Source organism: Danio rerio, chromosome 23, assembly GCF_049306965.1.
Source record: "Danio rerio strain Tuebingen ecotype United States chromosome 23, GRCz12tu, whole genome shotgun sequence".
Lineage (NCBI taxonomy): Eukaryota > Metazoa > Chordata > Actinopteri > Cypriniformes > Danionidae > Danio > Danio rerio.
In genome coordinates this window covers 26588147-26609804 of record NC_133198.1, presented here as the reverse complement: position 1 = coordinate 26609804, position 21658 = coordinate 26588147, and the positions used below count along the sequence as shown (strand labels likewise).

Genomic DNA, 21658 nt, shown 5'->3' with positions numbered 1-21658 from the left:
CCAATGATGCAAATTAAATATATGCGCAAAATTGGAGTATTGTATCAAACCTTTCTGAAAAACATTTCCATTCAATGTGTAAAGAGGAATGGATCGTCACTTTCTGATAAGCTGACGGCAAATATCAAAGAGAAAAATGACATTAGAAGCCACCGTGAGTCTTTTTATTTTTTCCTAGAAAAGAAATGTCTTGTGCCTCAGAAGATGAAGATGAATGCAACACAATGAATGCAATCATAACTGGCTTTTGGAGGTTCCAGACTATTCTGTGGAAAATCAACTGTTCAAGACACCTTCTCATATATAACATTTAAAAATATTTGGACATGTTTGTTCATTCATATATATCCGTCACTTTTCTTTTTTTCATCATCTGTTAAAACAAAATCAGATGACATTTTTGACGCGCATGCCAAAATTTATTCAGTAAATTTTTTGCAAATTTCTAAAATGTAGGTGCATCTTTGTGTTTATGAGGGTCTAAAATGTAATTAAAAATAGGTGGATGAAAAGATACTAAATTGTTACTATTGTTGGAAACTGTCCCACTTCAGCTAAATGAATTCTGATGATTTTGATCAGCTAGATGCCAGTCAAAATATTAAAATAAGTCATGCATCTATGCTGTCTCTATAACAAGAAGTCTAATTAAGCATTGACATATAGTTTAGCAATTAGATTAAATTAAATGTAATAAAAGGATTGTATATGAAAACACGTACATCACTTCATTAAAATATATTACAAAAACTTACAAATAGAAGCCCTTAATACACACTAAATCAGGCAAAAAGTTCCAAGAAGGCACAAGATGAGATCAGATTGACGTTGTATCCCAATGTCAGAAGACAGTGCATTTTGCTTGGACATGAAAATCGTGTTGACATCAGACCCAACATCAGGCCAACATCAATGTCCAACATACAACCTAAAATCAACCAGATAAAAATGTCTATGATGTTACAGCTTTGACGTTGTGTGGATGTTACCACTAAGATTTTGGCTGCCATACCTGACGGATAAATGTCAATATTTGACGTCAGTATGACATTGGTCCACGTTGGATTTTGGTCACTTTCCATCACAACTTAAAATCAACCAAACCTCAATGTCATTTAACGTCGTTATTAGACGTCGTCCTTAGACTCTGGTTAGACATTGAAGTTTGGTCACCTGACGTCACAACCTAAGTTTAAGCTATTATTAATGTCTTATGATGTTGTGTGCCTGCTGGGTTGGCATAAACTAATTCAAATGACCTACTAGTTAATAATAGTATCATAAATACTTCTGAAAGCACCAATCATGCTGTTTACAATTCTATTCAGAATTTAAACATAACTAAAAAGCACAGAATATGTGTCAAAAAAGCTATTAGTGTTCGTTTGCTAATCTTCTTCAGACAACCAGGTCAGGTTCATTGACGACAACCAGGCTAAAAACTTTCAAAATGTTTGCACATGTGCACTGAAGTTAATTATGCGACACATAATTTCGACACATTAATACCAACTACACCCACGCACACACATGCATCTAGTTTGTTGGAGTGCTTATGACGGCGTCCATAATGAAGCTCCCTCCAGCTCATAAAGAGAAGCATCTCCACTGCCAGCAGCTCAGGAGTAACCTCCGAAGCCCATTTCATGTTGTCGCATATAAATATTCATTAACGGAGTGAGGAAACCAGCTGTTTCTCCCAATTAATCTGTGCAGAGATATGCCATTTGCCAATAAATCGTTGTTGTATAATTAATGGCTCTCATTGCATGGTGGCACAGAGAGAAACAATACCTCATTTAATATTGAGATTTATATTCATAAACTTGGCAAAAGCAAGCGGCTAATCAGCTTTAGTAATAAACGGAGCAGCATCCCTGGAGGAAGTGGAAACTTTTAGCCGCATGTCCAAGAATCAGCCACCCCGCATCCCAGATAAATCAAGATGTCAGGAGATTTCTACATCAAAGCCAATGTGGCGCTGGCCATGTTAACAGGCCGTACACACAAGCCGGCGATGGGAAGCGAGGCGGTGAAGACGCCCACTTCAAACAGCAAACTGAGATCATTATCTGGGCAGGTTGAAAACACTCTGGTCAGGAGAAATCTTATGGGACTTACCATCAGGAGGAGGTGCCGGTGTGAAGTGAACAGGTTTATCTGTAGGGAGAAAGAGAGAGAGAGGCACATTAGTTAAAAGGAAGACATCTGGACGTTCCCAGGCGGTCAGCCAGTCGTTTTCAATGAGCGCCAGGACAGTGGACTACATGACTCTTTCACAGAGGTTAAATCTCAAAAAGAATAGTTAAGGGAGATCAGTTGGAATATGAGATTAAAAGAACATCCTGGGTCAAATACAACTTGAGCTCTATTGACTGCAACTGTGGAGATACATGCACTTAGTAATCACTGGATGTTTGTTTGGTGAACATGCTTGAAGGGATAGTTCACCCAAAAATGAAAATGACCTCATCATTTATTTCTCATCATGTGGTTTTATCATTTATGCTTCTTTTTTTTTTTTTTTTGAACAAAAAAATATATTGAAGAATGCTGGCACACATGGACTTCTAAATTACTATATGGCATTACCAGCATTTTTCAAAATATCTTGTTTTGCATTCAATAGAAGAAAGGAACACAAATAGGTTTTGAACAAGTAAAGGCTAATGATAAATTTTTTTATTTTAAATTTCAGGTGAACTATGCCTTTAAGTATTCAGGCCTGTAGCAGGAGGTGTTCAGGTGGTTCGAAAGACTCACCCCTCACTGACAAAGGTCCAGAATTTGTCTCATAAACAACCCACATAGCAAAATTTCTCTGGTCCAGCTCTGGCCCACACAATCAGGTTTTGCTTGGCCCACATGCCGCAGTGAATTACGGTACATGACTGGACCAAATCTGGCTTCCAGACAAGGGCCAAACACAGACCACATCTGGGCCAAGTCTCAGCCAAGTTAATAACTCATAACTGGGCCTGAACTGGGCCAGATAGGTTGGTGTGTCACGATTGCAATGAAATTGATAAACCCATGGAGTGATGCGCTTTAGGCACACTATGGGCACGCTTTTTCTTAAAGTGACCTGATTGGTAGATTTTTTTTTCTTTACTCAAAAATGATTTTAGTGTATTTTAAATGTGGGTCAAGACTGGGCAAACTCACATGGCCCACTTATCAGATTTTTAAATCTGGGCCAAATACTACGTTTTTCATCTGGCCCAGATCTTGTGTGCCGCCTTAAAAACGGTGCCACCTCTGCCAAACCTGGGCCATGTTTGGCCCACATGCTGTATGCCAGTGCCGGATGAATGCCTGCTGTGCCAGCTTTATGCCAAATCTGGGCCAGAATTCTTTGCAACTAGGGAAGTTAATTTGTCCTATTTTGACTGCTATGTCATAATAAATTGTAAAAATATTGAATTGAATTGAAAAAAAAAAAAAAACATTAAAGAAGGCTTTAAAAGCAGAATCCTCTTTTGGCTGTTGCTTTAGCATGACTGAGGAAAGTTAAATGTGCTGCCCAGTTTGGGTTTGCCTAATAAATGACAATAGGTTAGTTTTTAATTTAAAACTTGAACAGAATCCTTTTTTTAACTATATAATAAATTTGTATTTGAAAAATAAGTATTATTCTCTTTTTTTTCTAAATCTTTAGGACATGTTTTTGGTACATTACAACATATTGTTGATGACCATCTGACAAGCTAATCCAGCAAAAAATACTGCTTAAAAAGTATTTAAACCAAGTAAAAAGTTCAAGAAAAAAGAACCACCCCTTTCACCAGGCTGGCTACGGGCCTGGTATTAGTAGTCAAAAGAAATCTGTGCAAAGTTTTTAAAATATCCAAAGTTTCCAAAGATTCCAATTTCCTCGATACTATATTTTCATCATTAAAGTGGTGAATTAAAACATGCTTTTCTGTATGACTTTATTGATAATAGTAAGAAACATCTTTGCAAATTTGTATAAAGATATGGCCATTAAAATGTATTTTATTTTTTTATCATGGCTCGCCTCATTTTGTGCAGCGGCTAGCCACAGCTACAGCCACGGCAACAGAGAAACAGTCACCCGCGGGCATCGACTTCTCCGCCTTTAGAACTGGCCACTACTGTAAATGAAGCTCGACCTATACTCCAGTCAGAGTATAGGGTATATGCAGAGCTAGTATTTCTTCCCATATTGATAAACTTTGGATAAATGGTAATGTGACTTTTTCCATTTTGTACAGTTCCTTTTACAGCATTGATGTTGTAAAGTAGTTAAATATAATCTGTTAAATAGACTTTTGTATTCATTTAGTTGCTCAAGCTTAAAACGAGATGACAAGCCGTTTACATGCACATGCCCATCATAATTGGCGGGCTAGCACAGAAGCTCCATTGAATATACTGCAGTAAAATAAATGTTCATCTTTTAAAGACATGGCGGAGAAAAAAGTATTTTAATGCAGTGCTTTTTGTAAAATCTGAAATCCACTTTACTGTCTATCGCATAGCAATAAAGCCAGTGGAGATCATAGATTTTTAAAGAAAACAGACCTTAAATGCGGCGGTTTTATAATGGTATACAGTTCACAGGAAGTGACTGACCCAGGTTACTAACAAATTAAAGTCATTCCGCATATACCCTATTTCCCTGAGTGCTGTGGCTAACCGCATGGCATTCTGTTCCCTGAGACGTGCATTTCTAAAGGCCCCATCTGTATGTATTAACAATGCGTGAGATTAAATCTTTTTACAGACTATACAAGAAGGTAAACATTAAAGCTGTTTTTATACAAAACTAAAACAAAACTAAATGTTCTTAGTCAGACTTGACAAAAAAGGATCAATTAATAAATTACATTGTTTTCTGTATATTCAATTTATTAATTCATTCATTTTCTTGTCGGCTTAGTCCCCTTTATTAATCCGGGGTAGCCACAGCGGAATGAACTGCCAACTTATCCAGCAAGTTTCTACGCAGCGGATGCTCTTCCAGGTGCAACCTATCTCTGGGAAACATCCACACACAAACTCTCACACACACACTCATACACTACGGACAATTTAGCCTACCCAATTCACCTCTACCGCATGTCTTTGGACTGTGGGGGAAACCGGAGCACTCGGAGGAAACCCACGTGAAAGCAGGAAGAACATGCAAACTCCACACAGAAACGTCAACTGAGCCAAGGCTCGAACCAGCGACCCAGCGACCCAGCGACCTTCTTGCTGTGAGGCGACAGCGCTACCTACTGCACCTGATTCGCCTATATTCAATTCAATTCATGTTTATTTATATAGCGCTTTTTACAATGTAGATTGTGTCAAAACAACTTAACAAAGTTTTAAGAAAGTCCAGATATCAGAGTTGAATTTCAGTTTAGTTCAGTTCAGTGTGGTTTCAATTTCACTGCTGAAAGTTCAAACACTAAATATAAATTTACTATTTCCTATTTCATTTTGACAGCAACAGTTCAGTTGCTGAACAAAAGAGTTTCTTTAAAAAAAAAAAAAAATTCTTTAAAATATATTACAGACCTCAATTTTTAAAGTGGTATATAATAATACATATGATTTTGACAACAAAAGTTGCTCTTCTAAGATATCCACTTTAATTCTCTATGATGTTTTATGTAGATGTTTCTTAGCTATTTCTAAGCTCATACTGCAGCATCATACTGAGCAAATGTCTTCTTATTTCAAGAGCTTATTCAAGCTGAAACATTTTCTGTGTGTCAGTGATAGAGCACATTCAAATCACTCTCTGGCATTCATAAAGAAGACTACAACTATATTCTTACAGACTTGAGACTCTGAGCATGCGTTTTTAATTTTCATTACTATCCGATTCAAGGGACTGAAACATCCACATGGTTTTAGCATAATGTTTATCAAATCACGATCCAAAAAAGTGTCTCCTTTGGACAAACTCTGCAACTACGTCAACTAGCAGTCAATAGAGTATTAGCAGAATAGTAGGGAATGTACTGTGTGTGTGTGTATAAATAATCTAAATGTAATAAAAGGTTTTGTTTTTCTTTGCATTTTGAACATTTTTGCTATGTTATAACACCTGACCACTAGTTAGTGATGTCACTTTGTGAAAAAAAAACACATACAGTCCTGTACTCCATCGCTGTTGTGTGCTTGCACATGCAAACAGATGCATTTTTTCAGTTCACAGCATGCACAAAATTACATTCTTGTGGTTTATATAGAGATATAGAGAGAAGGAACTTTGAAAAACTTATATTTGTATGTCTGTATTTGTTTGTATTTCCTGAAAATACAAAGTCAAGGCCAATCTGCTAATACTTACATTTTCCGTAAGCAATCACTTTAAGCTCTTACTTTAATAAACGCTAAAATATTCAAACTAGACAAGCGGCCAAAACTGTTAGGCTGAAACTCATTAAAATCAGCGCAGACTGAAAGTGGGAACTGCCACAGAAGTTGGAAGCGACCCCGCTCAGTCTAACTTTCCTCCAAAGCGAAGTGATTCTGGAAACACTGAACTCGCGTACCTTATTACTCTTGACAGAAGCGGCTTTTCAACAACACCCGCATGAAGCCATCCAGCTAAAAGTGTGGCTACAACACCCTGCTTCGACAGGCGGGAATAACCAACGCCACAAAACTATCACATCAATTGCCCAGCCAGCCGGTTGCGCTTAGGTACACACACACACACAGACACACACACGCACTCCCACACACAGGGCCAGAGCTGGAATCTCTGCTCTTCTTTTCACCAGCACCCCCAACTGCCAGGATGGAGTTTAATTTTAGGCTCACTTCAAATTGCTTGTCAACAACTGAGCGCAAGGAAGATTGGAGAGTCGGCGATGGGGAGAGAGAGATGGAGAGAGAGAGAGAGAGAAAGAGAGAGAAAGAGAAAGAGAGAGAGAGACAGAAAAACTGAAAAGCGAGCCAGAAAAAGAGCAGGGAATCGGCTTGCTGTGCTTCTCTCCTTGAATAATGAAGTGTCTGTTGAACTGGTCCGAGAGTCAATCATGACAGTTACAGCGTTTCATCCTCTGGGAAACATCGCTATAGCTGAGGGTGAATAGCACACACACAGATGTGTATCACAGAGATAAAACATATACTGCTCACACACTATAATGCAAAGCCTGTGACGCCCCCGAGCACAGCTTGACTTTCTTACATGTCCAGTGGCAGTAGAGGACAAAACACCTGTCTGTGCAGGTCTCATGGGGACATTTGTCTCACATGTAAATGATACGGAGCTAAGAAATTCAACACAAAGTTCACCTCAAGCCTTGCTTAAAGAGATAGCTTGTCTGAAAACGAAAACCATTTCAACAACCCATTTTAGACACAATATTCACAGTGAAAACTTAATTGTCAATGAAATTGTCAATTCCAAACAATTCTGAAGCAGAACATCTGTGTATTATAAGATCACTGTAATGTTTTGCTCCTGTATGAATCTGTTTTTGTGACCAAATCAATCATTAATTCATTGATCCATTCATAAAACAGACATTGTGGAAAAAAATCAATTGAACTAATGATTCAATTGATCACTCATTAAGACAGGAACTTTCTTATTTATTGTAACATATAGTGAGAAAGAAACAGGTCACTGAAGTATTTGAAAAGCAAATCTATCAGCTGATACATCAATGGATTGCTTATACTATATATACATGCAGTATATAACGCATCTGCAGTGTGAGAGAGATGCAGAGACAAATCTTTACAGTATATGCTCCCATTTTCTCCCTATAATGAAATAGGGGATCCTGGGTTCTACTGTACCTTCAGTGTATCATGATGCATAGAAGTAACAATTAATTTTGATACCCTTAGCTTAAACAATTAATATATTGTACCAATTCCAACAATACCAACTTTCTCACACCAATAATTCAGAACAAATCTGAGTAAATGATGCCAATGCAGACTGATTCATAATGTACAAAAAGCTTAATGGAGAAACAAAGCCAAGAAGGTAATTGCAGGAAGTGCTGCAATAATTGAGCACAGACGATTAAGCGATTAAAGAGTGTTTTGGAGAATGAATTGAACTAATGTCTATCAATAATCAATAATTAAAATTGTAGACATGAATTTAATGATTTATAACTAGTCATAAATTGCACGGTGAAGAATATACAGACAGCCAGCTGTTATCCCAAACAGAACTCAGTGTGAACAGTCAGACAGGCTGTCATACATGCGCATATAGCCATATGTTTTCATTCCGTCCACCTTTTTTTTCCATTTCTGTTTTATTATCTAGCTAGCTGATGTGTATGTATGGGCTGATGGATTTGGTTGTGGAGCTGAGCAGCTCTAGTCCTGTGTGGCCTCTCTTCTCTGTGCCTGCTAAATGAAAATGGAAATGACTAACCTTTGGTCTGTATCCCACTCCAACAAGCTTTCAAACGCTACGATGCACCTCTCCATGTTAATGGTACTCCTTTCACTCCGTCCTGTTTTTTACTCTTCTTTGAGGAGCAGGGATGGAGTGCTCTAACTGAGTTTATGTTTAAATCTAATGGAATCTGTCTGGATTAAATCGATTTTGCGACATGGTCGGCTTATAAATGAACCTCACACTCAGACTCCTTTTATTGAAGGATGGAGAGGGCACATTTTCAGAATTTCATGAAGGGCCCTTTTTGGTCTTTTAATATAGATCTAATGTAGAGGCACCGCAGATCTCTAAGTGAGGGCACAGGTAAGATTATGAGAAATGAGGTAGGTAATGGTTTACAGAGGGCACACAGGGCTGAATGCGCACTCTTGTGCTTCCTCTCACTGTTTTCTTCTTTCCGGGTGCTTTCTTTTAGCAATGCTAAAAATATTGCTATATAAAACACACACATTATTGTCACTGTCATTTTTAAAACTATTTCTTAATATCTAGTAATAATAATAATAATAACAATTCCTTACATTTATTTAGTGCTTTTCTGGACACTTTACACAATGGGGGGAATCTCCTCATCCACCACCAGTGTGCAGCACCCTCCTGGATGACGCGACTGCAGCCATACTGCACCAGCCGCACACCACACCAGCTGATTGGTGGAGAGAAGACAGAGTGATGAAGCCAATTATGATATGGGGATGGTTAGGAGGCTATGATGAACAGAGGCCAGTGGGCAACTTTTGGCCAGGATGCCAGGATTAAACCCCTATTCTTTTTTAAACATCCTAGAATTTTTATCGACCACAGAGAGTCAGAACCTAGGTTTAAAGGTCTCATCTGATAGATGGCGCTCACTGAGCAGTATAGAGTCCCCGTCAGTATACTATGGCGTTAGAACCCACACAGACCACAGGTTGGGCACCCCTTGCTGGTCTCATTAACACCACCTCCGGCAGCAACCTAGTTTTCCCATGTGGTTTCCCATCCAGGTACTGACCGGGCGCAGCCCTGCTTAGCTTCAGTGGGCGACCAGAGAGTTGCAGAGAGCTACTGCAGCTACATAAGTCTGATGTCCTAAAGCCCTAGATACTTAAAAATCATGAAATCTAAACTTTGATTTGCCATCTTTCAGATCTAAAACTAGACCATCAATATAAACAAATGTAATTCAAAACAATCATCAATAAGAATTGTGTTGTGTACCTTATGATCAAATATGTCTCATTTTTCAATGGAGACTATAACTTTTGCATCTGTAAAAGTTAAACAACAATTGTTTTTACTGTAACTAATGTACGCAAGCCATTTTACCCCCTCTACACAAAGCTGCTAAACTCAAATGCTAAACAGACAAAATATCAATAATAATAATAATAATAATAATATGACAATCTGTGCAAGCTTCCTTCCTGTTCTCACTAAGAGTTTAACAAAACATCAGCACCGACGCGTAGCAAAAACATTTTCTAGTTAATTAAACTTCCTTCTGTAAGACAGCATCCTGAAGATTATATTGTTTCCTTTTCACAAGGAAAATGAACTGTAGTCTTATATTTTGTGTTTCAGTGTAACTACAAACTTGCAAAAAAAAAAAAAAGAATAACAGGAATAAAAATGATGCAGATCAAAAAAGGATAGATAGTAATACATCCAAAACAGCAAAAGAGCACCATTACCTGCTGCTCCATGTCATCAAAGCACATTGTGACATGCTCTGGAGCTCACGTTTCCTATCCAATTCTTTCTTTACAAGCACTGTGCCAAATCTATCTGGCAACACACACCGGCTGGCGAAGCACCCTAAGACACCAAAGCGTTTGCAGATTCACTCAAGCAGATACAGTAAGCACTGACGCTAATGCCAAGCTTTCACATCCAAAGGCATTTAATCTGCCCCCTTTATCCCACTGTGCAGTCTAAATACCACTGCTTCAGGAATGACAGAATGCCACCGAGCGGTGTTTTTAGACACAAGCACTCAAGCACTTTGTAGGATGAGGACAGTTTATCTGTGTCATCCTTAATCATTTCACTGTCAGGCAGGGGATCGAAGCCTAGGCATTAGGGATTAGTTTTTGATTGCCATCGATCCTTATTGAACCATCCATCCGTCAAAGTGTCTCTCTCTACATCACTGTAAGAAAACTCTACAGGGCACACAAGGGATAGGACCACTAACCTGTAACTTATCAGGCAACAAAACTCATGCACAAACACAGAAACACAAACACATATATATATACATACGCTGCATGTCATGTTTCACTAACTGTGACCTACAGTTATTGAGGAAGAGGAGTACAGCAAAGCCGAGCGTGGATGTGGCCAGCAGTATGAGACAGATGTTGCAAGGAATCATGAAGTATCGCACGACCAGCGACACTTTGTGCTGGTACATGCGGTCCCGCTCTGGGGGCGGCGTGGGGTACTGACAACTGGTCATACTCCACTCCGCGCCTTCCCTAAAGTACGCCAAGTTGGCAAGCGTTCCAAACAGACTCAGAGAAAAAGGGAAGACAAAAGAAATCCAAAAAGGGTTTCAGCTAAAACTCCGGTGATGCTTCTTATCGCAGTTCCTTCCTGAAAAACGTAGACGAATGCTTTCACCAGTCTCCAAGCAACGCATTTTGTTCCCAAATTACAGCCTCTCTGGTAGGGTACTGGTCCTAGAGTCCCTAACCTTCCGACAATCCCTCCATTTCTTTCCCAAGCATCGGTGATTTGTCATGAAAGGTTAGTGTGTAAGTTCTCTCAAGTGTGTTTGACAAAAGCTCCACTGGACCCCTGGCCTAGATTGGCAACTCGGACAAGTGAGTGCAAACAATCCCCACTGCACTTTGTACTTTAAATCCACAAGCGCAGATCTCCACAGCTTGGTGAATTAGTAATGAATTTGCTCTTTTTTTTTTTTAGAGATGCTTGTTATTTTTATGGCATAATGAATTCCCTTTATTCAGTACGTGCTGCCACCTGTCTGTGCCTGACAGTGGCGGGAAGATGCCAGGCTGCTTTTGTTGTGGCATGTGTCAGGATTCACTCCGGGTGTGGCTAGGCATCATGCTAGTCTTCTGTCCAGAGAAACACTCAGTTGCCCACAAGCTTGAATTGGAGTCATTAGGCTCACCCACACACACACAAACACAACATGCAAACTTTTGGACAGTGACCACTTTCCTAATCCTGCAGAGATCTGCAACACTTAGGCTCGTCTTCGGTTGTAAATGTTGAAACTTTTTCTCCCCCACCCCAAGACGAATCTTCTGAATGAATGAATAATTAGCCCACAGAGAGTCAGCAGCTGTCTTCGGCCAGCTCGACCATATGCCCTGCAGAGTGGAAGGGTCTTTTTTTCCTAAACCCCCCTTCCTTCAACACAAGTCCTCTCAAAAAGTTGAAAGTTGAGGTGTCTGGTGAGCAGACTCTTCACCCCTGATGCTCCTGTCAGCGCAGACAAGCGCTCCCTGATACGGGCAGGCGGAAACAAGAAGGAACAGCTGAGATTGCCACGGTACGCGCAAAGAAAACTAGACAACTGCATAGGACAACGTTGTTAGTCCTCAATCCTTTTAGGTGATAATTCCCAAGACAAGACAAGCTCTCGACAAGTTGTTTGTTGCTTTGGAAAAAGTGTCTCTCTCGTTCTTATATCTTTTTGTTGGAGTCATAAGACATTCAGAGCTCTTTCCCTCTCCATTTAGCTCTCACAAGCATCCGTTCCTTTGCTGATGTTCCTGCCCTTGTCCTGAGCTTAAATTCGGTCCAGCTGAGCCTCAGAGGAAGTGTTCACGGTCAGCCAAAACACACACTCTGATCGCCGCTATTCATGTCAGAAAATCCCCCAGGCAGCAGGTACTCTGTCAGCGCAAGCTTACATTCAGCCAGCGCTTCTTAGCCAAAGAGCCAGGGAGCGGCGCGCACAAATGAGTGGAGCCTGAGAGGAAAAAAAAGCAGAAAGAAGAAAACAAACTGCCCGATGACACTTGGTCCAGCTCTCCGTTACGTTAAACAATGCGTGAAGCGTGTTTTCTGCATCCTTACGGCACGGACGCTCATGACTCCCTCTCTCTGCCTCGAATGAAGAAGACAGTGAGAGGGGGAGTGGATGAGGGGCTGTCTCTAACAAAGGGTTGGGAGGGGTGAGAAGGGGGAGGCAGCGAGGCAGGGAGGGGGAGACAGGGTATAAAAGCTTTTGGGAATACTTGGGAGTGTTTTAAAGGGGGGGAGCTGGAATGACAGCGAAAACACAAAAGGGCAATTGGACCAAAAACATGTCAAACCTTCCGAGTTGATAGTGATTTAAAAGAGGGTAACCAACAATTGGGCTAAATTGTAATTGCAAACTCTGTGGTTTGAAAAGAAAAAGAAAAATGTAAGTAGATTCTGAAAGATTAAATTTTGGTTTTAGTAATTTAGAACAAACTCTGAATATATATGATGTTTGTGTGTGAAAAAATATATAATATCTATTTCAGTTTTAAATAGTACTATTATATTATTTTATATTATATAGTAAGTAGGAATGTCCTGATCAGAGTTTTTTGCCCACGAATCCGAGTCATTTAATTTTGAGTATCTACCGATACCGAAACCCCAACCAATACAATAGTACATAAAAAATAGAAGAGAAGAGTGAATAAACAAATCCAGGATGGTCCTAATTTTTTTATTTAATTCACCTTATTTTAACATTTTACAAAAACAGTGCACTTCTGTAAGGTAGCTTGAACAATCAAGTGATAAATAACATAAATTCTTCATTTTTACACTTTAGTGCAACAGTAAATTAAAAAAAAAAAATCTACTATAAAAACAAATAGCACCTTAACTTAAAATACGCAGCAGGCAAACCCAAGTTTACATATCTCACAGTTTGTTTTGGCAATGTTGTCATCATCAATTGTATAAAACCTCCAGAACGCAGACCTACTCGCGCTTTCCTCTTCAAGCTGCCTCCGTGTTCTACTTTGCTGCCATTTTACCAACAGCATATCTGCAACAAAGTGATTTCATGCCGCATGCGTTGCTGTTTCTGTGTGAAGTCAAGAAAGAGGTCTAACTAAATATATATATATTATTATTATTATTATTATTATTATTATTATTAATATTTTTAATTTTTATTTTATGTTTTGTGTGTGTGTGTGTGTTTATATTCAAGTCCTGATCCGGTAATGTCCAATTCTGATCGAGTCTAAAACCGTATGATTGGGCCTGATTTCCGATCACACTCTTGGATCTGGACATCCCTAATAGTAAGTAAATAGTTTAATATATATTATTATATAATTGCTGCTGCATATATAACAGTAATTGACAATGCCACAATAAGAAGCAACAGGCAAAAACATCGTCAATAAAAAAATAAACTCTAATCTTCTCGTGACACCGTGCCATGCTTTTATTCATCTGTCATACTGTGAAAAATAAAAGCAGAAACAAGCTAATGTGAATATTCAGTAGAACTGAAAATGAATCTACTGGCAGAAGATCAGTGGGAAATGTGTTTTTAATCCATAGCATTATTTCACTAGGTTTCTCGCCTATGAATGTTTATTTTATGATCTAAGCCACATAATGAGGTCAACAGCACAGAGAGCTAATACTTCTTTTTAAAACCCCCCACCTTCAATACTGACTGGCATATACACAATGGATGTTCATCTTCACAAAGAAGCCAGTACATATTATCAATTATTTATACGCTCTGTTTCTTAACCCACCCCTCGCTGGATACCCATCATGCGAACAGACACACACATTTTTACGAAGGTTATCCTTCGTTCTGCATCATGAGCCATTTATCTCTTTGGACACAGCCTTTCTGTGACTTTGGGGGGCCCCGTGAGATTTAGCCCCTGATGTACATAGCAGAAAAAACGGGGTCATTCGGGCCTCCAGCACAGGGCTCTAGGTTCAATCACCAGCTGTGGTGTTGCACCCCAAAACACCACCCACACACCCCCAGGGTCATTAATCTCCCTATACACTGACACTTAAACTAAGAAATACATTTAGTACAGACAAGAGGGCATCTAGTGACTTTCAAAAAAGCTACAATGCCCTAAAACACCCAACAAACAATAAGGGAACAGAAGAGGGCGCCACATCCGGCCGATTCTACACACCCTCATGTCATGACTCGAATAAGACCTAATTTGACTTCAAAGCGCTCTGTAATGCATCTTTAATGTGCATGCTATCTCAGAAGGTTAACATCTCTCTCAGTGTGCTTTCTCAGCTGGCAACTTCCATTAAGAAACAACCACAAACTCTCTGCACTTCCCGCACTTGCATGACGAGCAGCCTCAAGGCTTTTCATCAGCTTCTGCTAGCTCCTTCTGCTATATTTCTGATATGATGTATATTTTCAACATTAAAGGGATAGAACTAAAGCATGGTACTGTGTACTACATCTGTTGAAAAACATAAAAAGGACAATATATCTGTCCATCATCCATCCATCTACAGGTGCGTTTATCTATTCCTCCTTTCCATCCACCCATTTAGCATTTAATCATTAGCATCCATGATTCAACCGGTCATCCATCTATCTATCCATCCATCCATCCATCCATCCATCTATCTATCTACAGTATAATTATTTTTGACTATCCATTCACCTGGTTAGAAATGTATGCATCTACGTCCATAAATCTACGAATTACCTTTATATCCATCTATGTAACCATTTATCTACCTATCTATCTATCTATCTATCTATCTATCTATCTATCTATCTATCTATCTATCTATCTATCTATCTATCTATCTGTCTATCTATCTATCTATCTATCTATCTATCTATCTATCTATCTATCTATCTATATCTATCTATCTATCTATCTATCTATCTATCTATCTGTCTAAATATCTGTTTTGCATTAATGCATCTACATCCATAAATCTATGGATCAACCATCTACCCATCCATCCATTTATCCGTCAATCTATCCATACATATAAATTTCTTTTAAATTTTCTTATTTTCTTCCCATCCACCCATCCACTGTGTATTTATTCATCTATGTTCAGAAATCCATGAATCAACCATCTACCATCCATCCATCCATCCATCCATCCATCCATCCATCCAACCATCTATCCATCTATCTGTCTATTCATCCATCCATCTGGTAATTGGATTTATTAATCCCACTCGTCCATCCATCCATCCATCCATCCATCCATCCATCCATCCATCCATCCATCCATCCATCCATCCATCCATCCATCCATCCATCCATCCATCCATCCATCCATCCATCCATCCATCAATTTATATTTGTTAGTTGTTCTGTCTTTCCATCCATACATTTATATTTAGTGATTTAGCATACACACAATTTCCTTTTATCCATCAAGGTCTATAAGTCTTTCCATCCATTATTTTAACCAAACATTCACCTATCCGCCCATCTGAGCATTCATCTCTTCATCCATTTAACCATTCATCTATCCCTCTGCCCACGGGATTTTCTTCTTCAATTATGTACCAATCCATCAGAATTACACAATTGATCCACCAATAGAGAGAGAGAGAAAAAAATCTTATACATGAAGCTTCCTTCACAGCAGCTGGTTGATTTTCTTATGGTATGTAGTAAATAGGCTGTGATTAAAAGCTAAAAACAAGCAGCTGAAAACATGTCATAAAAAAAAGAAAACACAGACAGAAGATAGAGACAGAAGTGAAGACTGCCAGCAGGCTCTGTGTAAGAATGAGCAAACTGCACCTCCGGCCTGATCTGATCTGGAATCCCACAGATGGAACCTCCTTACTCCACCAATCCTGTCACACGGCTTGCAAGAATAGGAAGAGACACCACCCCACCAAAGCAAAAAAAAAAAAGTGGAAAAATGGGGATTTTTCCTTCGTGCTGTCTCCTAGAGCGCCGATGTAACAGTAACAGAGACATTCCCCATGGGAAATGACATCAGCGTAATTTAACGTGAGAACACATCTGCCTGCTGCTCGCTGAGGCACACCGCCTGTCCACAATGCATCCAGGTGTGAGCTTCACACAGATGAAGCTGTTCGATTGATATCTACAGTCCATTTCTACAGACTATGCTACCCAAAAACCATATGGTGAGATTCCAAACCCGATTTCCACAAAATGTTAATCAATCCAGTAGCTTTTGTGGGCAATTTGAGTTTTGAGACTGTTCCTCGTATGTTTTTTTTTTTCCCTTTTCCTCCAGCCCATGGGTTTCGTCTGACAGATGTCCAAATCAAATCATTGTCAATCGGCCAGATTCAAACTGTCCATTTCTTCTGCTCTGCTATGACTGATCCTAGTCCAAACAAATCTGACGAAACGGATGGATAGCTATTGTTTAATGTCTACATTTGCCTCAGCTGCAGTTTTAAATACCTTTATGAAAAATGGTAGCAATTAGTGCTGGGCGACTCGACGGCGTGTACCATGTGACTGTGTAAATGTGTCAACCAAATGGGAATGTAGTACACTGTTGTTTCATAATTGCATCAAATCAGGCTTATCCAGTCACATATATTTTGCATTACTGTTTTTGAATTGTTTATTTAATTTGAGTGCTGTATAATAAAAAATACTGATGATAATAATTAACTTTGACTCAAACACCATGATCATTCAAAATAAAATAAAAAATAAATAAAAAATTAAATTAAATTAAATTAAATTAAATTAAATTAAATTAAATTAAATTAAATAATTACGTAAAAAAATAATAATTGATTCATCCACTCATTTTTTTTGGGCTTAGTCCCTTTATTTATCAAAGGTCGCCCCAGCGGAATGAACCACCAACATATCCAGCATATCTTTTTTTTTCGCAGCTGATGCCCTTTCAGCCACAACCCAGTACTGGTAAACACACATACACTCTCACATTGACACACATAAGGTCACACACTATGGCCAGTTTAAATTATTCAATTTATCTACAGCATACCTTTGGACTATAGGGAAAACCAGATCACTTGGAGGAAACAAAATAAAATTTAAAAAAATAATAAAAAAATAAAATAAAATAAATAAAATAAAATAAAATAAAATAAAATAACTCTCAGTACTGGGATGTGGCTGGAAGGGCATTCGCTGCGTAAAACATGTCAAAATAGTTGGCGGTTCATTTTGCTGTGGCGATCCCTAATGAATAAGGGACTAAGTCAAAATGAATAAAAATAAAATAAAATTAAAATAAATAAAAATGTATTTAATTTAATTAAATAACTCCCAGTACTGAATGAAAATAAAATATAAAATAATAAATGTAAAAACATTAAATAAAAAATTAAGTAAATTAAATTAAATAACTGTGCAGTGCATAATGAAATAAAATAAAATAAAATAAAAAATTTATTAAAGTAAATTAAATTAAATAACTCCCGGTACAGAGTGAAATAAAATAAAATAAATAAGAATAAATCCCAGTACTGAGTTGAGAAATCATAATCACTTAGTAAAGTGTTCTATAAAATAGCTTTGACTCTAATAAAATTATAATTCATATAGTCGTAATCATATATTTAGATGCAAATAAAATACATTTATTATACAGTATAACAAACTAATAAATAAACAATATACAAATTCTGTACTAATTTGTGCAAATAAATGACAAATGATTCATATCAACTTCAAATGCTTTGTGCAAATGCAGTCGTCATTTATGCACAGTTTGAAAAATAAGATCAATGGTGTTTCTTTCTTATAATGTTTTATGACTATTTTGGTACTTGAATAATTCAATAGCAGTTCTGCTCCATAAATGCGAATTTTGAATCAGATTTTTATCTGTTTGCACAGTGCAAGAGTCTGTTCCACTCTAGTTCCCTGCTATCTACATTGTAGAGGTCACTGGAGAGGTCTCTCTATCTCTCTATCTATTCTGTCTGTGTCTATGTGTGTGTGTATGTGTGTGTCCTCGGTACAATCCATGATCCAAGACCATGGCAGATAAAACACAATTACCCTAATCCTTCTTTCCTTACCCAGTCCTCACCCTAATACCTATTAGTCGATGTGTGCTCAGCGTACATCACATATTGATTTTGGTTGAGGAAACCCACCACCACTCAGGTTAAGTGCTTTAGGACTGATGAAAACCAGCATCGCATAAATCCAGCCTTCTCCTATATATCAGAGTGAGAGCAAATAAATCATTCTAGAAGAAGATTTTATTACTCAGACCTTGCTTTTTCATTGCTCAGGAAAGTTAATTAGGTTCCTCAGTTATGCTGTCTACTGATGCATAATATATTGAAACCATGGCGGTTATTACTGACAGATATCATTGATTTTTATTTATTTAAAGGTTTAAGTCAGTATTGCATATTTGTTTATTTTTACACTTCATTTAACACTCACTCTGTGTTGTTTTATTATTAGTTCCGTTATCATTTAATATGTCAGGCTAGTTTATATATAAAACATTTATAAGTGTTCAACATGTCAGGATTTTTCCTGTTAAATATTTATCTAAGGGAGCTGTTGACATGAAATTGAGGGGTTTTTTTTAAACCCAAAAAACACAAACATACAAGTGAAAATAAACAATCAGGAATAAAGTCTGTTATGTGTAATAACAATGGAATGACATAAGGACTACTGATTTGTATTAAATACTTTTTTATAAATGAAGGCTTCAAGACGCTTCTATGGAAAATGGAGTCGTATACATTGTTCAGATGTGATTATTTTCAGGTTAGATTCAGGTCAGATGTTTGTCTGAGCCATTCTAGCAGCTTTATTTTCTTTTCTGACTGTGTTTGGGATCATTATCTTGCTGAAAACTCCACCATTGATTTTCATTAATGTATGTGTTGGGACTAAAGCCACTATTGTAATTTTTTCACTGACGTGTGACAAGGGTTGCTTTCTATCGACTGAAATATTTGGGCAGATGTGTGGACTCTCCAAGCCTTTTTACACCTCCTTTTCTTTATGTGTTCAATACTTTTTCCCTGTGTCATTTCATTTAATTATGCATAGCTTCATTTATAAACTTAATTTATAAAGGGCATCCACTGCATAAAACATATGCTGGATGTTGTATATATATATATATATATATATATATATATATATATATATATATATATATATATATATATATATATATATATATATATATATATATATATATGTATATTATATATATATATATATTTGTGTGTGTGTATGTGTGTGATTACTTCGGTTATTACGGACATCTGGTGACAACAGTCAAGTCAAAAGTACTTTTAGAAATATGTTTACTGAAAAAAACTGTGACTTATTTTACCTGCTGCATATTATCTTTTATATGTTCATAAGCAACATAGGTTCATTCTGAAAACGTAGCCCTATATACGTTTCTGGAGATAATGAATCATGTAGCCAGATGTATGACTACATTTTGTCTTTAAAACGAATGCTACAGGGCGTATGATGTCGTTCCTTTTCGTGTTTATAAGCTGATCACTTGCCTCTGTAAGGACGGAGTTTCCCACTGGACTTTTCCACTGTTACCAGTTTGTCCAGTAGCTCACCATGTACATCGGTGGACTTGAGAAGCTGAGAGGAGCTGACCACAATGACAAGGTTCTGATGTCTGGTGAAGAACGGTTCAAGAAAGCGGGTAAGACAAAAACAGAAGCCAAAAAAATAAATAAACAAGTAAATAACAGTGAGAATGTGGTAAAATTTGAAAACGTGGTCAAAATCTGCCTTTTGTTTACATTGTTTTTTAAAACTGTCGGTTGGGTTTAGGAAAGTCGGTGGGCGGATAAATCGGTGCTTTCGAAAACACTATTGGTTGGGTTTAGGGAAGGAGTAGGGTGGGTCAGTCGGTTGGTAAGTTAGTTAGTCAGTCAGTCAGTCGATCGACAGCGGCCTCTGGTAGATTTGCGAATGGCAACGAGATCTCAAAAAGAGTACACAGTGGCCTATGGTGTATTTGCAAAAACAAAAACTGCAAAAAAACATAGCTCCTGGGACATATTTGGCACTCTCCAGAAATACATGTAATGGTACGTATTCAGAATGAGCCTAGGTTGTTAATAACCATATATTTATTCATTATTTACAACCACACATTCATTCATTTTCTTTTCAGTTTAATCCCTTTATTAATCTGGGGTCGTCAGAGTAGAATGAACCGCCAACTTATCCAGCATTTGTTTTATGCAGCGGGCGCCCTTCCAGCCACAAACCAACACTGGGAAACACCCATACACACTCTTTTTTATACAGAAACACTATGGCCGATTTCATTCATTTTCTTGTCGGCTTATTCCCTTTATTAATCCGGGGTCGCCAAAGCGGAATGAACCGCCAACTTATCCAGCACGTTTTTACGCAGCGCATGCCCTTCTAGCAGCAACCCATCTCTGGGAAACATCCACACACACTCATTCACACACACACACTCATACTCTATGGAAAATTTAGCCTATCCTACTCACCTGTACCACATGTCTTTGAACTGTGGGGGAAACCGGAGCACCCGGAGGAAACCCACGCGAACGCAGGGAGAACATGCAAACTCCACACAGAACCGCCAACTGAGCTGAGGTTCGAACCAGCAACCCAGCAACCTTCTTGCTGTGAGGCGACAGCACTAACTACTGCGCTACTGCGTCTTTGGACTATGGGGGAAACCGGAGCACCAGGAGGAAACCAACGTAAACATAGGGAAAACATACAAACTCCACACAGAAATGCCAACTGATCCAACCAGGGCTCGAACCAGCGACCTTCTTGCTGTGAAACAATTGTGCTACCCACTGTGCCACCATGACGCCCCATATTAACCACAATAAATAAATGACTTATTAAATAAATGAGCAAATAAATATTACAATTCTATACAGAAAAATCATTTATATTCAAGTTCGTATAAGTCCACAAAATGTACATTTTAATTAGAAATTAATAAATACTATAAAAAGGATACAATACAAAAAAAGTACACAAAAAGTACACAAAATGCTAAAAAAAGAGATCAAGTTGAAATCTCAGACTGTACTATTCTACTAAATCTATGCCCAGTTTAAAACAACACTGACATGTCTGTAGAAAGTTAAGAAAACACAAATTTGAAAACACTTTATATCCGACTCATGAGAAAAATGAGAGAAACAGCCTGAGGCCAGTTTGCGCTTCATTTAATCTCACCACCATCTAAAAGAAGAAATGAAAATGCAGAAGCTCCAGCATGCACTCTACATATCTCCGTACTCCCAAACCAGCTTCCCTCCCTGCCACCAAACCACCTGCCCGAGCAAAGACGCAC

At 38.1% G+C, this 21658-nt stretch overlaps 1 protein-coding gene across 38 annotated transcripts in view; it reads right to left on the bottom strand.

Annotated features, from left to right (window-relative positions):
• agrn (agrin) overlaps positions 1 to 21658 on the bottom strand; it is a 444147-nt gene that overhangs the window by 245141 nt on the left and 177348 nt on the right. For 27 of the 38 annotated variants that reach the window (XR_012398373.1, XM_073938578.1, XM_073938589.1 and 24 more), the window contains 1 exon segment: positions 2122 to 2160. Coding sequence is in view for 37 of the 38 variants with exons in the window: in XM_073938578.1 (XP_073794679.1) it covers positions 2122 to 2160 (39 nt within the window). In the remaining variant the exon portion in view is untranslated. 38 annotated transcript variants of the gene reach the window in all.